Source organism: Apiospora phragmitis (genome assembly GCF_038363925.1).
Source record: "Apiospora phragmitis strain CBS 135458 chromosome Unknown utg000007l:1.0-2108841.0:1.0-2111359.0, whole genome shotgun sequence".
Taxonomy (NCBI): domain Eukaryota; kingdom Fungi; phylum Ascomycota; class Sordariomycetes; order Amphisphaeriales; family Apiosporaceae; genus Apiospora; species Apiospora phragmitis.
Window position 1 is genome coordinate 305,872 of NW_027117405.1, and position 17,401 is coordinate 323,272.

At 55.1% G+C, this 17,401-nt stretch overlaps 6 protein-coding genes across 6 annotated transcripts; 3 read left to right on the plus strand and 3 right to left on the minus strand.

The window, feature by feature from the left end:
• Positions 1-449: 449 nt before the first annotated feature.
• On the minus strand, positions 450-1,738 carry PG994_007077 (uncharacterized protein; the record flags this gene model as incomplete). The annotated part of the gene is made up of 5 exons (XM_066858486.1): positions 450-804; positions 902-954; positions 1,039-1,278; positions 1,335-1,402; positions 1,663-1,738. Coding segments are annotated over 5 exons (792 nt in total), but the record flags the coding sequence as incomplete, so codon positions are not given.
• A 588-nt stretch (positions 1,739-2,326) lies between these two features.
• Positions 2,327-3,448, plus strand: PG994_007078 (uncharacterized protein; the record flags this gene model as incomplete). The annotated part of the gene is made up of 1 exon (XM_066858487.1): positions 2,327-3,448. The coding sequence occupies one exon, from the start codon at positions 2,327-2,329 to the stop codon at positions 3,446-3,448; it is 1,122 nt and encodes a 373-aa protein (XP_066715429.1).
• A 402-nt stretch (positions 3,449-3,850) lies between these two features.
• PG994_007079 (glycosyltransferase family 25 protein) lies at positions 3,851-5,394 on the minus strand (the record flags this gene model as incomplete). Its single annotated transcript, XM_066858488.1, has 2 exons — positions 3,851-4,769; positions 4,856-5,394. Coding segments are annotated over 2 exons (1,458 nt in total), but the record flags the coding sequence as incomplete, so codon positions are not given.
• Positions 5,395-6,484: 1,090 nt separating this feature from the next.
• Positions 6,485-7,706, minus strand: PG994_007080 (transaldolase; the record flags this gene model as incomplete). The annotated part of the gene is made up of 5 exons (XM_066858489.1): positions 6,485-6,650; positions 6,677-6,889; positions 6,947-7,434; positions 7,522-7,565; positions 7,631-7,706. 5 exons carry the CDS (start codon positions 7,704-7,706, stop codon positions 6,485-6,487), a joined length of 987 nt encoding a protein of 328 aa, XP_066715431.1.
• A 1,565-nt stretch (positions 7,707-9,271) lies between these two features.
• On the plus strand, positions 9,272-14,196 carry PG994_007081 (uncharacterized protein; the record flags this gene model as incomplete). The annotated part of the gene is made up of 4 exons (XM_066858490.1): positions 9,272-9,710; positions 9,772-9,974; positions 10,020-11,271; positions 11,414-14,196. The coding sequence occupies 4 exons, from the start codon at positions 9,272-9,274 to the stop codon at positions 14,194-14,196; spliced, it is 4,677 nt and encodes a 1,558-aa protein (XP_066715432.1).
• Positions 14,197-15,625: 1,429 nt separating this feature from the next.
• Positions 15,626-16,474, plus strand: PG994_007082 (uncharacterized protein; the record flags this gene model as incomplete). The annotated part of the gene is made up of 1 exon (XM_066858491.1): positions 15,626-16,474. The coding sequence occupies one exon, from the start codon at positions 15,626-15,628 to the stop codon at positions 16,472-16,474; it is 849 nt and encodes a 282-aa protein (XP_066715433.1).
• Between the last annotated feature and the right edge of the window lie 927 nt (positions 16,475-17,401).

The window sequence follows — 17,401 nt, forward strand, 5'->3', positions numbered from 1 at the left end:
ACTAGACCAAGGTCAAAATCTGGGTACTAGTCGAGAAATAGATATTCTAATAGATACTTGTCTTATATAACAGACATATATCCTTAATATATAGTTTATACCTATAATGTTAGTACACATATGTAGGTAGAGCTATTAGGGATACACGGCCGCGTAATGCCTAATCGAGAAGGGTGTCTAAATCCGGAAGATGCGACATCATATTCTAGACTACATTTTGAACGAATACGTGTCACGATATATAAATAAAATAGAAAACATATTCATAATAGAGAAATCAGGATACCCTGGAACTAGCATGATGATATTCCCAGACTGCTTACATCATTCCAAGGCCCTTTCCGAGAGCAGTGTTCGACCTGTATACGCAAGGATTCTGAGCTCAAAGTCTTGCGTCCCTATATTAAGGGCGGGGGTGGCCTCTCGAAGCTCGATGTGGCTGCCATACCTTAATGATGGCCTCGTTGCTGTGTTTCTTGAAAAGCAACCCTCGGGAAACCGTTGATAGGAGCTTCAGGGAACGACGGGAGCCCTTCGGCGGGGCCAGAAGCTTGCGAAGGGATGACGTAGTCGACAGTACATAGACTCTCCTGTGCTTGAAGAAGGATGGGAAGCAGGATGCGGAGGGGACAGTTATGGCAATGTCCATCTGGACGATCCTGTGGAGGCGTCATCAGTAGAGTATCACCCACGTAGCACATCATACCGAAGGAAATCACAAACGTAAGCTGAGCGTTAATGGCCTGTATCCATAGGGTATATGAGCTACCGTAATGAATACAGAACTCAACCAGTCGTGTCAAGCTTGCCGCACAGGCATTGCCCACATGTTTTGTCAATCTGAATCATCCTTTTTGGGGGAAGGGAGCCATGTTTGGAGCGAGAGCAGGTCGATACTTACGCAAATCCAGCTGCGAATACCGCAAGTGCACCCAGCTTCCGCTTGAGCGGCAACTGCAACCTTGCCACGAGAGGGATGGGCACAACCAGTATTCAAAAGTCTGTGGCTGTATTGAATGCCGAGTTAAGCAGGATGACTTGTCCGCTGTAGTCCCGACAGAATCCAATCGAATTTGCATTCAAGCCATTGCAAATGACAATGGAGCCAATGGCAATGCAGGCTATGGCCAAGTAGAAGAGGGTGAGTATCGTAATACTCACGAATATCATGATTCTCACCGCCCGGTTGATATTGAATATCCGAATACATAGCAACAAAATGGGCAGTTTGGCAAACAGCATAGTAAGTGGATACATAATACCGTTAACAGAGAACAGCTAGGTACCATCAGCTTCACCCCAGTCACGGAGACGGCGGGCGTTAGGAGGCTTACGTAACTCTTTCCTAATAATATAGACACGGTAATATCCCAGATATGCCGGCCAAAGCCAATTTTAGTGGCTGATAGAAAAGTCAGTGATGTCGTGTTAAGTCTTTAATGGATTATTACTGACTTTAGGTATACAGTATTGTATATGCCAGTGCGCCGAGCTGTCCTTGTGTTTAGTCACTTTCATTGCCGTAGGAAGGAAGTATCGGGTAAGCCCTATAGCGGCAAGAACGCAGAAGCCTGGCGAAGTTAGTACTTGTGACAGTCGGACTTTTGACATCAGTAGGAAACAACTCACAATCATCCCATCCCTATACACGTATTAGTCTACCGCGGACGTAGAGCCGTATAACTACAGCCAGTAGTGCCAGAGACAGGACCACATATTCGAGAGTCAAAAGTGTATGGGCTTGGAAGGGGGATCAATGAAATTAGGGGTCACTCCAGGAGGAGGTTTGCCTGAAGGAAGGCGATCAAGTGGGATAGAGCTGCTGTGAGACATGTTTAGCAATGAAATCTAGCCCTGGTGGGAAATCTCCAAAGCACAGTTTAGAAGCGGTATCGACGAAACTAGCTGGGACACAGCTATCTTAAACTGAACTGCGAGATGCACTTCAAAGAGTTTGTATCTCGGATAAACAGGGTGATGCATCAATATCTTACGACCCGACAAAATGATTGGCTACCATACGATAGGGAAATATGGGGCGATAGGAAAGCCAGCAACCAACAGATGGCCGTTGGTGCGGCGGAATGCTCTTGAATACGCCCGTCTTAGTCTTGGCCTCGCATTGGTTGGGTTGCATCACCGACCCCTTACTTCGCCCGCATTTCATATGTACCAGCTGCAAAGCGCGACGAATGTATCCCCCCCCCCACCCCCCCCCCACGAAGTCGTTGATTGTTGGTTTCTAACTTTACTTCCAACTAAATCTCTGATCTTCTGCCGAATTGCAACCATCTCACTACTATCTCTTCAGAGTCATCGCACTAAGATGGCTGACCGCTCTGCAACCCCGTCGCTCAGCCCAGTCCTAGTCACTGGAGGCTGCGGCTTCATTGGCTACCACATGGTCAAGGGCCTCCTGGAAGCCGAGCCTGACTGCCGCATTCACGTTGTTGACATCAACGCCGACCGCAACAGAATCCCCAATGTTCTGTATCACAACGTGGACATCACGCAGCCCAAGGCACTTCAGGCAGTGGTCAAGGAGGCGAAGCCAAGAACCATCTTCCACATCGCATGCCCGGACTCCATGGTTATCCAGCCGTCTGTCTTCCATTCAGTGAATGTGGACGGGACTCGAAACCTCCTTTCCGCGGCCAAGGCTGTTGGCACTGTTCAAGCTTTCGTCAATACCTCGACGTCATCTGTCATTCATGACAATGTCTCGGACCTGATTGACGCCACCGAAGACCTGCCGGTCCTCCAGTACCCAGCCCAGAAGCGAGTCTACACCCTGACCAAGGCTGTCTCAGAGAGTGACGTTCTAGCCGCCAATCGTGCCGGTGGCAATCGCTCCATGTTGACCACCAACATCCGACCGGCCACGGCCTTTGGCGAGCGCGACACCATCTGCATGGGCAAGATCGTGGCGACTGCCCGATCTGGCCGAGCCGGCATCCAAATGGGCCCTGGCAACAACTTGTACGACTTTGTGTACGTCACCAACCTTGTCGACGCGCAGATACTTGCTGCTCGCGCACTGCTGGCCGCCTATGGCACGCCGCCCCCGCCACTCGAAAGACGTGTCGACGGCCAGTCTTTCAACATCACCAACGACGAACGTGTACTGTTCTGGGACTTCCACAGGGCTATCGCGGCATCTGTGGGGATTCCCATTCCGAAGGAAAAAGTCCGAGTCGTCCCTCTCTGGGTCGGCTTGCTGATGGCATTCATCAGCGAGTGGTCCACCTGGATACGGTCCTTTGGCACGAAACAGCCACCAATTAGCAGAGAGGCAGTCCGCTTGACCGTTATTGACCGCACACTCAATGGCGAGAAGGCCAAGAGAGTTCTTGGCTATAAGCCAAAATATAGCATCCAGCAAGGCCTTGAGATCGCGGGTAAATGGTTTATTGAAGAAGAGAAGCAGAATGCCAAGAAGGCTGTCTGATGGTGAATTATATCTTTACCAGGGAGGAGACATAATAACTTCCAAGACGAGCGAAGGCGTTGGATCAGTGTGTGACTGTAGAATCTCACTAAGAAATACCACAATCTTGAAAATTCCAGCAATACATAGATTAATGTGTTCCACTTATAATTACGTATTATTATTGCCTCATAACGGTACGAAGCTGATAGTTATAGCTCGTAGCCCTTTACTATTAACCTATACAGTATTAATTAATTCTTTTAATGCCTTAGCTATCTTTAAAAGCCTCGCTGCAAGGGGACGAGGAAACAGGCATCAAACGAAGTAGGATAAACAAGTCCATAGTTAAACCAACCAATTGATTCTGCATGCGGTGTCGAACAGCTACGTATTAACCCGCCAATTCCTCGTGCCCCGAACCCCCCTTTCAGGTATCTCAAACTGGTCCTCCATCGGCAGCCCCAGGATCAGGTTCTGCACATTCAGCCGCGCGCTCCACACCAGGTTCGGCGACTCCCCGCGCTCGCGGATCTCGTGCCCGTTCTCCACGGCCTCGATGTCCGACTCGGCCGCGCGCCGGCCCCGCGGCTTGTGCTGCGAGATCACGGCCGGCGTGACGCTGAGACAGCGCATGCGCGCTCCTTGGTAACCCGGCGGTGGCGGCGGCGCATTACTAGTAGCAGCAGTACCAGCAACGGCACCATCAATTGATTGTGTAGGTGTACGTGCAGCATCCCAAGGCGTATGGTCCCGACACAGATCCGCCATCGCATTGTCGAGCTGCGCCACGAGCGTGCCGCCGACGCTCAGCGCGTGTAGGACCTTGCGCGCGCCGCTCTGCGAGAGGGCGTAGCCGGCGCTGCACGTCGGCCCGCCGCTGAAGTGGACCCAGCGCGTTCGCGGCTCGCGGCGCAGGTCGCCGCCGATCCAGCTCGACGCGTTCTGGGCCGGGGGCATGGTCTCGTCGTTGCGCAGGGCGTAGTAGGTGTAGCGCGCGGAGGTGCGGTCGACTACCTCGTGGCCGGGGATGCGCTCGGGGAAGGTTTCGCCGCAGTGGCCGAGCCAGAGGAGGTCCCAGTCGTCGCCGTAGGGGGAATGGGGTCGTCGTGGGGGAGGCGGATGATGCGAGGGGGCCGAAGAAGTGGCATCGCCCACAATGGCAGCGGGCTGCTCGCGGCCGGCTGGGAGGTTGTTGGCCTGGAAGACGGGCTCCTGCTTCGCCATGCCTAGCAGGAGGCGCGCACCCTCGGCGATGTCCATCAGCTGTTGCTTGAATCGGACGTCCCAGTCAGCGTCGTCTTCCAAGAACAGCGCGCTCGAGATATTTTCTTCCACCATCCTATATACACCGCTGTCTCGTTAGCATGCACATGTCAAAAGACCTTCCGTCTATCTATAATGATTAGCAAATCAAGGGGCCCCCACGTTCGAATGGCATTCATCTGACTCCTCCACGATCCGATCCCGCCGTCTCGCCACCCTTGCCGGTCCACGCCCAGCGGCAGCGCCTTGTCGGGGACGTCCACGCCCCGGATGGCCCGGACCCAGTCGAGCTTGATGCCTGTCAGCGTGGAGACCAGGGACAGCGCGTCGCGCTTGTCCGTGCGATCGGGGAGGTTGATGACAAACACTTTCTCGAAGCCCAGCGTCGCGTTCGTGATGCGCGCGATATCCTCCTCTTCTTCATTCGATGCAGTGGCAACAGGCTGCTGCTCCTCGCTTGCTGACGGGGACTGTCCCACCTCCAGCATCGCCGGGATGGAGCTGGGGAGTGTCGATGTGATTGCCGGCAGGAGGCTAGCTACTGCCAGAACGACCAATGCGATAGTGGTGGCAAACCCCAATTGCGATCTCTTCGGTCCCGACTTCTCTTTGTTGGATGGGCCCGAGAGCAAGGAATTGAGGGCATCCCTCCCAACAAGCCAGGCCAGCAACATGGCCCAAAACCACGACGGAGGTTCCATCGTGTAAATTGGTCTGCAAGAAATCGCGAAGAAGGAAAGAAACAGGACGTAGTCACTGACTAACACGGAAAACTTGGCATTTGACGGTTTTATGTGTTTTCTGGCTCTGACATTTGTTTTGAGTCTCCCCACCAGGGGTTCTGGGGAACCAACGCCCCCCTGGCCAAATTTGTCCCGTCCCAAACCTGAAACACATTCACGATTCCAGAAGCTCCCAGGCAACCAATCCGAGCAGAATATCTGACAAAATGAAACACGATAACCGCAATCAAAAGGGTGAAGCTTATCGCGAGATATAACATCGGGTCCACAACAGCGCCTGTTCAAACTTTGCCCGAGAAGAGCGAAGAACCGAGCGAAAGCGGCTCGACCAAAGCGGGCTCGCTCTCAATTGATACCATACGTATTGGAAGGTGAGAATAAGCAACACTGCATGATCTGGACCAGTGAATGACTTAGTGTGTGTGATGTGATGCGATGTGATGTAGTCGTCCAAGTCAGGTTGGTTGTTGCGAAGAGCTAAACAGCATTAGGAGTTCCAGGCTGATGTGTATAAGCGACACCCTATATATACCCTCAACACTGATAAAGCTGATACATACGACCGTATCTTCCTGAATACTCGGGATCCCGTCCGTTCTCCTATATATAAGCAGCAGAGAGCCGAATTAGTACTAGGATCGGTGACGATCTGGGAATCCTCGGCGTTGTATGTTTTTGCATTTTTTGGTCGGCTTTTCTAGTGGGCGCTGCAGCACCCGGTCAACCCCTCTGGAATGACGGCATATTACATCTGCATGCAATCGACACACAATAAGGACAGGAATGCAGGACAGAAACAGTTCGAGCTATGCATAATAATGTCTTCTCCAGTTTGTATTTGTTCTTTTTCTAGACCGCCGTAGTCATGTCCAATCTGCAGAGCGTTGCGCCAAACATGAACAACCGTCATTCAGCGCTACGCCATTGAGGTCGCTCAGCAAGTAAATACCATGTAAGTGATCATCGTCACCGACCATCTTGTTCTTCCATCAGTATTCCGTTACTATCCATATATAAAGGGAACGGACCCCAAATCCTTCAGTTCAGTTCACTTATGCGCGGACACCAACTCTTCCAACTTCTCCTGCCGCTCGCAGAAGATGTTGATGGCCTGAATGATCTTCCCCTCGCTCTGCCCATTGGCGCTGCGCGTAAAGGCTAACCGCCACGCGCTCTCATCGTCCACGATGGCGCTGTAGTCCGCGAATGAAGAGCTATCGTCCGTCTTTCGCTGGAAGACCGAGCCCGTGTCGCCCTCCAGGGGTTGGCCGGCGTCTCGGCCAGCTTCTTGAGCAGCGGCGGCGACACGGTGATGTGGTGCGCGCCCGCCAGCATCATGACCTCCTGGATCGACGTCAGGCTCGCCGGCAGCACCTGCGTCCGGCTGCCGGTTTGCGCGTAATAGCGCTGGGCCGCGCCGCAGAAGGCGAAGGCTTTGTTCGCGTCCACGTAGCTGTTTGGGGTTTCCACGATCAGTGTAATGTTTAAGAGGCAGAGAGAGAAAGCTTACGTTTCATCGAAATGCACGCGCAGCTCATTGATGTACGGCGCAATGTAGGTGCACCCCGCATGCGAGGCGAGCGCCGCCTGCTCCAGGCAGAACATGGTGGTGGCGAGCGTCGCCATCTCTTGCTTCTCGAGCTCGCGGCAGGCTTGCATCCCTTCCCACGTCGCGGGGATCTTGATGCACACCCGCTTCACGTCGTATTTGGGGTCCAGGTCCTGGAAGATGGCCACAATGCGCTTCGCGTTGGCGATGGTCTTGTCCTTGTTGTACGAGTACACGGGGTTCGTCTGGATGTGCGAGTAGCCCGTCAGGTAGGGCACGATGCGGAGCGCCAGCTTGACCATCATGACCTCGACCGCGAACTCGGCGAGGCCGACGCCCGCGTGCTGGGCGTGGTGCGACTGCGCGTAGGCCACGGCGCTGCGGATGAGCTCGGCGTGGAGGGCGCCTCCGTTTGCATCGAGACGGGCTAGTTCACCATACGCAATAGCCTGTAGGTTGGTCGTCAGAATGTCAATTTACATCTCTACTACTGACGGACTAGCTTGAGATTTAGATGAGGGGGTGGGACATCTGACTTGGTTGGAAGTGCAGTCCACGAAGGGACCCAGGTCTCGAGCCACTGTGTCGGATGTTCAGCACAAGTAGGTAGGTAGGTGTTCCCTGGCGTCGCAAACATGTACTTACCTTCATGGTCAAAGGTGTCGCAGTCGACCTTGGAGTGGCGACGGAGTACATCTAACAATGTCTCAGGACTCGCCATTGTGTGATGGACTCGATGAGTTGCGACGGTGACGAGCTATTCAAATACAGAACCCGAAGAGAACAAATTGCGCAAGATCTCTCACAGACGAGGCTTATCTTGATTGAATAACTATGTGTGCGTCTGTATAAGCAAACTCATATTATGGTATTGGTTTTATCAAGAGCATCAATTTCTGCCATTTCTCCCGAAGTCCACATCATCTGGTGATGCGTCGGAGTTTCCTAAAACGCATCAATCGTAGCGAGGACCGGAGGAGGGGAGATGGCGGGGTTTAGGTAACAAGTGACCACTTCTTTGGGCCAACAAGATGTTTCCATGATTAATTTAAGGTTTCTACTCAAAGGAAGCTGCATCGTAATTACTTCTCACGATGTCGCGTCTGCAATGAACTCAAGTGTCAAGCGCATTCATTTGTAAGCTGCGAGCTGAGGTACGTACGACTCGATGAAGTAAGCCGAGACGAAGATCGAGAATTGAATCCCTGCATGGCTTATTCTTAGCTGTTCGGTTATCTTTAGTAAACAAGGGGCCAGCTCCAGCTCTCGTCCGATACTTTTGGGGTTCAGCTGGTTTTGGGAGGTACGTTTCCGGGCCAGGGTTGCGAATAAGCCGCAAACACTGGAACGGGATGATTTACCCTGGAATAGCGGCCTCATTCCCCAACCACGAACGCTTCAATCTGGCATGGCAATATCACCAGTCTAGGCACCTGTCTTCAAAGCGTTGACCGGGAGAAACTAGCATTGATTGAAATTGGGCGTCTGGGTAGGCATATACCCGTATGCACTTACTATGGAAGGAGCTTGAGGTCAATTACAGCGGGGCTTAACTTGGGGCCGTTTAGACGTGCAGCAGATCAACCCCAACTTCCATTATCATCATCAACCATCTGGCTTCTCCAATTCATCAACATCACAACGGCCTTGGCCCGTACACCATAACCAACGATTGGCTTCTTCCTCAGTCTGTATCCGGATCCGTAAATAAAGAAAAGCGTCTTTTGTCCTGATCATCTACCATGACTGCATCCGGTAACCAAGTGGGGCCCGAGGCGAGGAAGAAGGCCTGGAATGTGATGAGCCTGACGACAAGACATACTTGGCTCCCGGAATGCTCAAGTCGGTACCTGCAGGTTGCCCTGCCAGGCGCCATAGAATAGGTAACCAGGCATTATATCATATTCAATTACCTCAAGTTCGCTGCATCTTGTCCTCGGTTGTCCATCGTCTTTGTCCCTCATTCATCTTGCTTTCTTTTCATCTTTGGTTTCACTTCGTCCACATCGCCCTCCCCTTTCTTTCTCTTCTACCACTACGCTTTCGGTATCGTGCGAATGCGAATGGAGCAGCCGCCTCGGACTTACGATTGAAGAAGTTGGGAGGTAAACTAGATAATGATAACGCCTTTTGTGGCGATGAGATCACACAGCAGACGAAACTCCACCCACACCATGTTCTCACAACAATCCAGCCAGCCCGCCGGGGACGACGACTACGCCCAGCAGGCTCACCACTTCAAGCTTGTTCCGAATAAAAAGCCGTCACCCATTCTGGTCTATCAGAATGTCCCCCTGGAGAACCGCGCGCGCCCCGACATCACCCCCAGCGATCCCACGTGGGGGGGAGATGCTGGCCTACTTCAGCACCCTCATGAGCACACCCGGCATGACCTTGGACCAGATCCTGAGAGATCACTTTACCCCGCACGAGCTTCGAAAGTTCATGCCGACCATTGACGAGCCTTTCGCCAAGTGGCAGCGCGAGGATACCGAGCTGTTCAAGAGGACGCTCGAGACCAGATTCAAGGGCGTGCTGCCCACGCTGGGCATGAAGATGACCATGCTCTACTTCGGTCTCCCGGTCGCCCCCATGAAGCTCGGTGGGAACCAGTACGTCACTACGAGTGACTTGATGGAGCCCCAAGACGAGGTCGTCATCGAGCGGGATCCCCTAGACTTCTTGGACGGCTACAAGCAGAGGTGCTTCGGCCTCCCACCTAGCGGTATATTACACACCAATCAACAGCGACGGGGTATATCGTTGGCAGCTGACACCTATTATAGAAGTCACCTATATTCCCATGGGTCCTGCTCCCAGGAGGGACGAGACAGAATCCCTCGGTCTGCATGGTGGGAACCTAGAGGATGAGGATCTGGACCTTCTCGATTCCGAGTCTCAATGCGATGAGGAGATGGAATCACAGCCACAAGATGGCTCTGTCACAGAGCTCGGTCTCCGAGGTGGGAGTGGTTCACCGCCAAGGTACGTACGCAGATTGAACTACCAAGACGATAGGTACTGACATACACAGCACTTTCCGAATGTATGGTCGTCAGGGGCAAGCCGATGTGGCCGAGGGTATGAGGGCCTGGCCCGAGGGTTGACCCGGCTTCTATCGCTCAATACTGCGGAGCGAGATGTCGCACTCATCTTCACCATACTCTCGCCCAGTAATGGGCGTACCGAAGTAAAGGCCACTGTCCAAGTACCCATCGCCGTTCCTGATGCTGATGAGGAAGGAGCCCTGAGCGACGTCTTGGCCCGCATTGAAGCCCAGGAGTCCCCCAGGGTATTCATCCGTAAGGGCAGGGACGAGGCACCGGGAACCTTTGAGCCCAAGCCTTTGGAGGGTGGCATCGCCACGATCACCATCAAGGGTAAGGACGGCCTGGAGCGCGTTGGGTACCTGCGAACCGCATCGCGACCCAACCTGAACCACAGCGTCGCCCAGTATGCCCCCGGCTATCAACACACGATCAACGCCTTGATCGGCTCGCATCACCAATATGTCACGTTCCCGGAAGTGGTGGGCCCGGCCGGGCCCGTTTCCATCTACAGCTGTGAAGATCTGCCCCAGAAGCTGGTTTCGGACATGGCCACCCACACGTATTGCAGCATCAAGGCCAAGGTCAAGCCCCTCGATCCCCACATCGTCCCCGTCATCCTTCCCGACAGCCAGAACTTCCACAAGTCCAACGCCATTGAGCTGTTCAGGCAGAACCTCGGGGATCTAGAGGGGCTGAACCGCGTCGTCGAGCATGCCCTGTCTCGCCAGCCGCATCGAGGGCAACACACCACGGGTATTCATATTTTCTTCCCGGGAGAGGACTTCCAAGACGGTGATTATCAACAGGCAGTCTTTATTGAGCTCGCGGACGGCAAAGCCACCCAAGCTGCCCTGGATCAGTGGTCCCAGAAGGTCGGGGGGTCGAAATACTACAACCCGGCCGGGGTTTCCCTCGTCGCGCTGCCGTGGTATGACACCTACATCCTGTCGATGCCGCACTCCATGCAGACGGCGCCGGACTACAAGCCAGTCGAGGTTCGCCTCCACGAGTGCACCCTAGACTTGTTCAAGCTTCGGGTCTCGACGCATCTGTACACCAATCTTTACCAGCCTTATAGCAAGGAGCATACGCTCATCCTCGAGGACGATACCCGCAGCTACCGCCACATCATCGCATTCGGATGCACCGAGGCCAACTGGCGGCGAATTCGCCTGCGGTTCATGTCCCAAAATATCCAGATTACCTTGAAAACACAGGACCAGGAAGTAAGATGGAGTAAGTTTTGATGCGTCATAACCTCAAATTTGGCCCAAGAGACGCGTGTTGACCTTTATACAAACAGATGCCAAGGAACTCTCTTACTTTGGTCCAAGCTACTCTTAAGTCCAATTGGACTACGTCCCACCGGGGGGAATAGGGGCTGCAAGTTCCTCCGAGTCCTACACCGGGAGCTCCCATCACGCCTCGGTGAAGAGCGGGAGCACCGGTTTCAGTCCTTTCGGCGTCAAATCTTCTGTCGGGTCGACCAAGTCGTTTGAGACGTCAAAGAGCCAAGAGATTGCCGATAACCTCTACAGGACGTACTCATCGCGGCTCAACGACTTCATGCAAATGAAGGGATCGGACAACAGTATGCGCGACCTGACGGTCTGGGACACACCCAGCATCTTCACCAACCCGATGAAGCCGGTGATGCCCCTCCACGCTCCGTCCCTGGAGTCGGTGATCCGGACCGGCCCCGATGTCCCGGCCATCACACTGGGCATGCGTACAGCCACAGAGATGGCCCGGTTGGAGCGCGAGGTCCACACCCTACGTGGGCAGCTGCTGGACAGGATCCGGGTGTGCCCCTACATCGACTGTGAACAGCGCTTCAGCTTCCTGGATACCCAAGGATTCGAGCGGCACATTAAGTACGAGCACAAGATCCTCCAATGCTCCCTCTGCACCGCCTTCCCGCCCCCCAACGGCAAGGATCTCGACATCGACCGCTCCCTGCTGTCCATGGACCGGGAACAGATCCTTCAGCACATGTCGGATGTGCACGTCGAACAGCTGCAGAGTTTCATACTGCCCCCCAAAGGCGCGGGGCGGGGGTCCAAAGTGTGGGAAAAGGCGACCCCTGAACAAAAGAAAAAGGTGCAGCTGATCCTCTTCCCGTTCTGCATCCACTGCGGCCGCCACGAGCTGAAGCTGGACGACCCGGAGGACATGTTCTACCACCACCTCACCTGCCGCGGCAACGACGCCGAGAACCGCAAGCGCCTCACGCCCGCGCCCTTCTGCAAGGCCTGCGGCGGGCCGGCCACGACCAACACGTACGGGCAAATTCGGTGCGCCGACGCGGCGTGCGCCATCCACGACCCCAACGTCGAATGCAACAAGGACTGCTGCGAGAAGTGCGGCTTCAACCAGTCCGGCTGCTCCAAGGCGTACCGTACCAAGCACGGCCACTTTTGTAGGGCGCTGCCGGGCGGCGACTGGGATGGCGTGAACCGGTTCTGCCCCTTCTGCGGCATCTTCGTCGAGGACCTCGACGCCGAGGAGCAGGAGGAGCACATCTGGCTCTGCCGCGAGCGGCCGCAGCCGCGGCCGACCAAGTGCCCGAGCTGCGACGAGTCGTCCGCGACGCTGCTGTATACCCCGCAAGAGGTGCAGCGCCACCTCGAGACCTGCCACGGCGGCTCGGCGCGGTGCCCGTGGTGCGAGGAGTACCTGGTGGGCAAGTCGACGCAGCTGGAGTGGTCCGACGGCGCCAAGCACTACCACTTCGCCCACCACATGGGCCAGGTAGCGCCCAGCGTGCGCACAGAGACCGAAGACGGTGCGATCCCGGGCTCCCAGTGCCCCTACTTCCACGAGTGCGGCGCCCACACGACCGACATGAGCGGCGACCAGTGGAGCCGCCACATGGAGCGGAACCACCCGACCCGCACCTTCTACCCGAACGGCATGCCGGACTCGAACCGGAGCGGGCCGCCGTCGGGCTACAGCAGCCACTCCCTCTCGGCGAACAGCCACCACAACAAACATGGCAAACGCGTGGGCAACCACGGGGCTCATAAGCTAACCGCAACTGTGCCCGGTTCCAGCAGCCACAGCAGCGGCAAGAAGCGCCCTCATTCTCACGACATGCCTCCTCCTCATCCTGCTGCTGCTTCTTCTGCTTCAGCGGGGAGCGGCGGCCTCTTCAGCAAGGATACATGGGGCAGTGCCATCGTCGACGACGACGATAGCGAGTGGTCATACGAGTCCAACGGCAAGCGGCGCAAGGTCTCGTTCGAACACGACCCGACCTACGCGCAGTCCCATTCTCACGGCAGCGCCAAATACGAGCCCTATGAGTACATGGACACGCGGCAGGACTCAGACCAGGGACAGGACCTGGACCAAGATATGGCGGGTGCGCCACCGCAGTCGCCGCAGCAGCACAAGAAGAAGATACCGGCGGCCAAGGGTAAGGGCACGCCAGCCAAGCCCGCCACCCAGGCCACCAAGACTGCTACTGGCGCCGCCGGTGTATCTACTGCTACGACTGGAGGGGAGCATCCCCCAGGCTGGCCCTGGAAGGATATATACGTTTCGTCCAAGACCACCAAGAAGGCCTCGTCGACGCCCACGACGGCGACAGCGCCGGTGGTAGGAGAGCGTGTGCCCGGGGAGCCGTATATTGCTGAGATCACGTCGATCATCCGGCCGGGACAGCAATATCAGCAACACCAGCAAGAACAGCATCATCAACAGGAAGAAGAAGTACGAATGCCATCGCCCACAGCGGCGGCACCACAGGTGGGACCTCGTGGGCCGGGGGAGCCCTACATTGCCTCGATCACGCCCATCATCCGGCCCACGCCGGTGGCGAGCGTCGAGGGGGAGGGGGAGGAGGAGGAGGGGGATGTGATAAAGACGGGGCTTTTTGCAGGGACGCCGCGCGCCTCGGGACGCAAAACCCGTCCCACAGCCGCCAAGCTGGCGAGCGAGGCCGAGGCTACAGCGGCGGCTACTCCGGCTGCAAGTACTGGGCGCCGGGGTCAGACACCGGCTAAGTCGCCGACGAAGACTACGGCCAATACCAGGACTACCCGGTCGGTTTCTCTGGCCGAGGAGACGGCAAGTCTGCCGCCGCCGACGGAGGAGCCTGCAGCTGCGAAAACTACTCGGGCGGGGTCGCCTGCTAAGAGGGGTCGGCCACGCAAGTAAAGGGTAGGAGATGCAAAGGTAATAGAGAGGGCTGTCAGGGGTGTGTAGAAGGAAGAGAGAGAGACACGGGATGGAATGGGGTTGACTCGACAACCCTCCATCACCACATTCATTCATTCGTTCATTTGATCACTCATTCTTTATCATTTCAGTGGTGGATTTCCTATGTCTCTTTTAACACTCGCTTGGGGTTTGGGTTCAGGATATGCCTGGAAAGGGAAGAGGAAAGGGGAAGTTGGGCTATTTGGGTTTGGGCTATGACTTGGACGCGATGGATTTACTTACTGGGTTTTGTTTTGTCTTTAGATAGTTGGTGTAATAATTGAAATGTGACTCATTAATGCTCTACGGAAAAGACCTACATATCCACTTCGAACTTGAACCGTGACTTCTGCGGTGTTGTATACTCGCCAGCCAGCGAGGGCAGCAGGTCAGTTGCCCCTGACGTCAAACTCCGTTTGGCTGTGTACGACCTTGTTACCGAAATAACATTGATCACACCACTTACTTACTGCTCATAATCGCGCCTTCTCCAATGCAGCAGCCGCGTCTTGACACGTATTTGGCAACTTATCAGAGCCGGGGAGCAAGAGAGAAGGAAGGGGAGAGTGAGACGACGGCGCGAATGCAGCTCGGGGTTATCGGCTGATCCGAGATGGGGTGGCGCTGCGTAACATAGTATGCCTAAAATCGGAAGCGCCTCCCTCGGAACTAAAATCCGGAGGAGGTGGATGCACTGCGTGGAAGGTAAGCTGACTCCCCATCTCTCATTTGTGGGCGGTGATGTAAATGCGCAGCAGCAGCAACATGCGGTTCTGATGGAGTTGTCATTGTTGGTGTTGGATTTCGGATCTTCCACGGAACACTCTGTCCCCACGAGAGCTCGGCCGTCGTTTTTTTCTTTGCTTGCTTGTTCCTGTTTTTGGGTTGATGCTGATTGGCTGGGATGTCTAGGTTGGTAATTCAGCATTGCTGATTGGCCAATGCATGAGCCACAGCAACCCCTGTCCGCTGAGCTCGGCCGCGAACCAGGTCGATGGTGCTTCTTCGGCTTCGGTGTAAGTTCAGAGGCATGGCCGCCTATATAGGGGTCCATTGCACTGCATTGCTCGACTAAAGTCATTCATTCATGCTCTCCCATAATTACCATCTCATCCAAAAGTTCAACATAGCCCAACAAAGCATTTATTTGCCTTATTTTACGCAACCCACAACTCGTTGCAAACAAACGACAACAACACCAACCTTGGTCCTTCGGTTTGACAACAAAGCTCCAGACTCCAGTTGACATTGCCGGGACTGCTGCTCGGACCAAACAGCCCATTACATCAAAAGGGTGCCTTTGTTCTTGTCTATCAACGCGTCCAAACTTTCGGATTGGACCCCTCCGCTCTGCGTCCGGGCCATCAACACATCATCACACCACACAATGTCTTCACAACCCCGGAATCCGCCGCCGGCCTCGTACGGCAGCACCCAAAACCACCACCACCACCACCACCACAACAAGCCCACATCAGAAAACAATGATGTAGAATCACTAGCACCCCTCCTTCTCCATGGCCAAAAGAACAAACAACACCAGCACAGCAGCGACGAGCACCACACCACCAACGGCGACGTCCTCCGCGACATCATCATCGGCTTCGCTGACGGCCTCACCGTCCCCTTCGCCCTGACGGCTGGCCTCTCGAGCCTTGGCGACACCCGCCTCGTCGTCGCCGGCGGCCTCGCCGAGCTCTTCTCGGGCGCCATCAGCATGGGCCTGGGCGCGTACCTCGCCGCGGCCACGGAGCTGGAGCACTACCGCAGCGAGGAGGCGCGGGAACGGGACGAGGTCGCGCACAAGCCCGAGGCGGAGCGGCAGGAGATCTTTGATATTTTGGGCGGGTACGGGATTTCAAGGCGCGCGGCGGAGCCGTTGGTCGAGGAGCTGGCGCAGTGCCCGGACGAGTGGGTGCGGTTCATGATGGACTTCGAGCTGCGGCTCGAGGCGCCCGACGCGAACCGGGCGTGGGTGAGCGCGCTGACCATGGGGCTTTCGTACTTCGTGGGCGGGCTCGTGCCCATGATCCCATACTTCCTGATGCGGCGCGCGTCCGACGCGCTGTTCGTGTCCGTCGGCATCACCGTCGTGATTCTGTTGGTCTTCGGCTACATCAAGAACTGGGTCACGATCCGGAACAAGCGCGCGGGGGTCCGGGGCGCGCTGCAGACGTTGCTGATTGGGGCGCTGGCGGCGGGGACGAGTTATGGGATCGTGCGGGCGTTGAATTGAGAAGATCGCTTGTGGTTGGCTCGAGATGACTGGATTTGGTGGGAGAAGAATGCTGAGACCGTCGTGTCATAGACGAGAGACGGCAGGAAAAAGGGGTCATTTGGGTTATTGCTTGGCGTTCGATATATTAGCCCTCTGGTCGTTACTCTACTCTAGTAGAGGGAGAGAAGAATATTACACTAAGCGTTTCTGGTTTCCACTCGCCTCATCGCTCTGTATAGGACTTTCTAGTTGGTTCTGGGTCGTATCAACATTTCTGTCTTTCGAGTCTCTCGAACATTTCCCATAACACACGCAACTCACGGCGACAGAAACGTCCGCAGTTATGCTTTGCTCCGGAAGACATTCCGGTGATGCGTTTCTGACTCGTCATATATGCTTTTGGGGAAACCCTTCTTTGTCCACGCTGGGTCAGCAGCGGTGTTGGCTACAGCACATTCCGGCCATGCATGAATCATACGTGATTTCCCCAGCTCTGCCACGATTGCCACCAGCTTCTCATTTGCCAAACGTACGGTTAGAAAGGTTAGTGGACTGGTTTTCCTGGTCTGCTCAGAATTACTATCATTGTTTTCCATGAAGAAGTGAGTTGGCACACGATGTGTTACGTCGACCTTTGCTATCAAGTGATACCGCGGAAGTCATTGCGAAGGGAAAAGGGTCATGCCTCGCTAAGGAAGAGCATTCCGAGTGAGAGCACAGACCTTATTCTCAAGTTGTTGTTTGATTAACAAAAGACTGGAATCAGACCACTCGAAGCATGTAATGGTCATGGTGGCGGAACTACGGCCCCTGACCAGCCCCCCCTCCCCCCCCCCACTTTTTGGTACCCTGAGATGGGAAAACATAACCAAGTTGCGTAGCTCACCTGACCACCCGCGACATCTTTTGCTATCAACCGATGCAAACTGCAACGAGTTGGTCTTG